At 30.8% G+C, this 1,239-nt stretch overlaps 1 protein-coding gene across 1 annotated transcript in view; it reads left to right on the forward strand.

The window, feature by feature from the left end:
- Positions 1 to 482, forward strand: part of LOC108972376 (solute carrier family 12 member 8) — a 3,910-nt gene extending 3,428 nt beyond the window's left edge. The window contains exon 7 of the mRNA XM_018938929.1: positions 148 to 482. Coding sequence (XP_018794474.1) covers positions 148 to 307 — 160 coding nt within the window. The 3' untranslated portion in view covers positions 308 to 482. The remainder of the gene's footprint in view (positions 1 to 147) is intronic.
- Positions 483 to 1,239: the final 757 nt, after the last annotated feature.

The raw sequence follows: 1,239 nt of genomic DNA on the forward strand, positions 1-1,239 counted from the left end.
AAAAAAATGTATATTATTCGTATGATATTCAATAATAGTGTTGCCACATTTTTGAAAAATGTATTTAAAAATATATTGCACTATGAATTAATTACATCAATATTTTTACCAAAAGCTAATTAAAAACTTTTCCCTTCTATCTTCTAGCAAGCGCATGCACGAGTACGAGCAGGTTGTGGTGACGCCCACCTGCCCTGGCGTCGACTTCTCGCGCACACAATTGAATGAGGATAATGCTGATTTCTCGCAGCGTAGTCGCTACCACCACTCAGCCGTGGTGGAAGGTCATCTCATCGATGATGTATGAATCAAATAATAAAGCAATTTCGCGTACAATAATATTTTCGTAGAATACAAAAAAACACAAAAAAACAAAAAACAAGCACTAAAACAATAACACGCACTAATATACCCTCCAAAATGGTAACAACAATTGGACTAAGTAACCGAATATGTATTTTTGAAGCAATATTTTCCACCAAATGATAAAAAATCATAAGTATAACAATAACAAACAAGCATTCCCCAAAAAATCGGTAGAAAATAAAAAGTAAATAAGTCACCTCAGCACGCAAAACCAAAAAATGAAATCTAAATGCACCTCACTCAGCACTTCAACTCCGTTAACGGTTTATTGCATTTAAAATTCATGCACAAATTTGGTTCCAACAGCACTCGCCTTATTAATAGTCTCAACGTGTATGAGTTTACGTAATATTGACAACTTTAGTGCGCTGTATTAGTGCTGGTGTAAAAATTGTGTTTATTTATTTTTTTTTTTAAATAAGCAAATTATGCGCCTTTGTTAATATAAAAGTTAAATATTTTCATCAGTGCATTTAGAAGCATGCAAATTTCTCTGTTATAACTAAGTTAAGCGCAGCTTTTTACTATATAACCAATGACAGTTGTTTAATTTATATAAGAGATGCTTAAAAGTGTTGTATTTAGTAAAATTTATAAGTGTGATTAGTTATGTAACGATTGAAATTCGTATGTATGTTTCCTTGCGTTGCATTTAAAAGCCTAAACAGAATTTAATGCGTTCGAAAGGAAGCATATGTGATAATGAGATAATAAGAAATGCAACAAAAAGTTTAACAAGTGCAAAGTGGAAATTAAAAATTGCAAAAAATAAAATTTAAAAAAAATTAAATTAAAAAAAAAACCGTTAACTTTGGCCTTCACCAAAGCTATATTACTCTTCGTAAGTGCATTTTTTATAATATTGGTCTTGAA

The sequence above is a fragment of the Bactrocera latifrons genome, unplaced genomic scaffold, assembly GCF_001853355.1.
Source record: "Bactrocera latifrons isolate USDA-ARS-PBARC rearing strain unplaced genomic scaffold, ASM185335v1 scaffold_4, whole genome shotgun sequence".
Lineage (NCBI taxonomy): Eukaryota > Metazoa > Arthropoda > Insecta > Diptera > Tephritidae > Bactrocera > Bactrocera latifrons.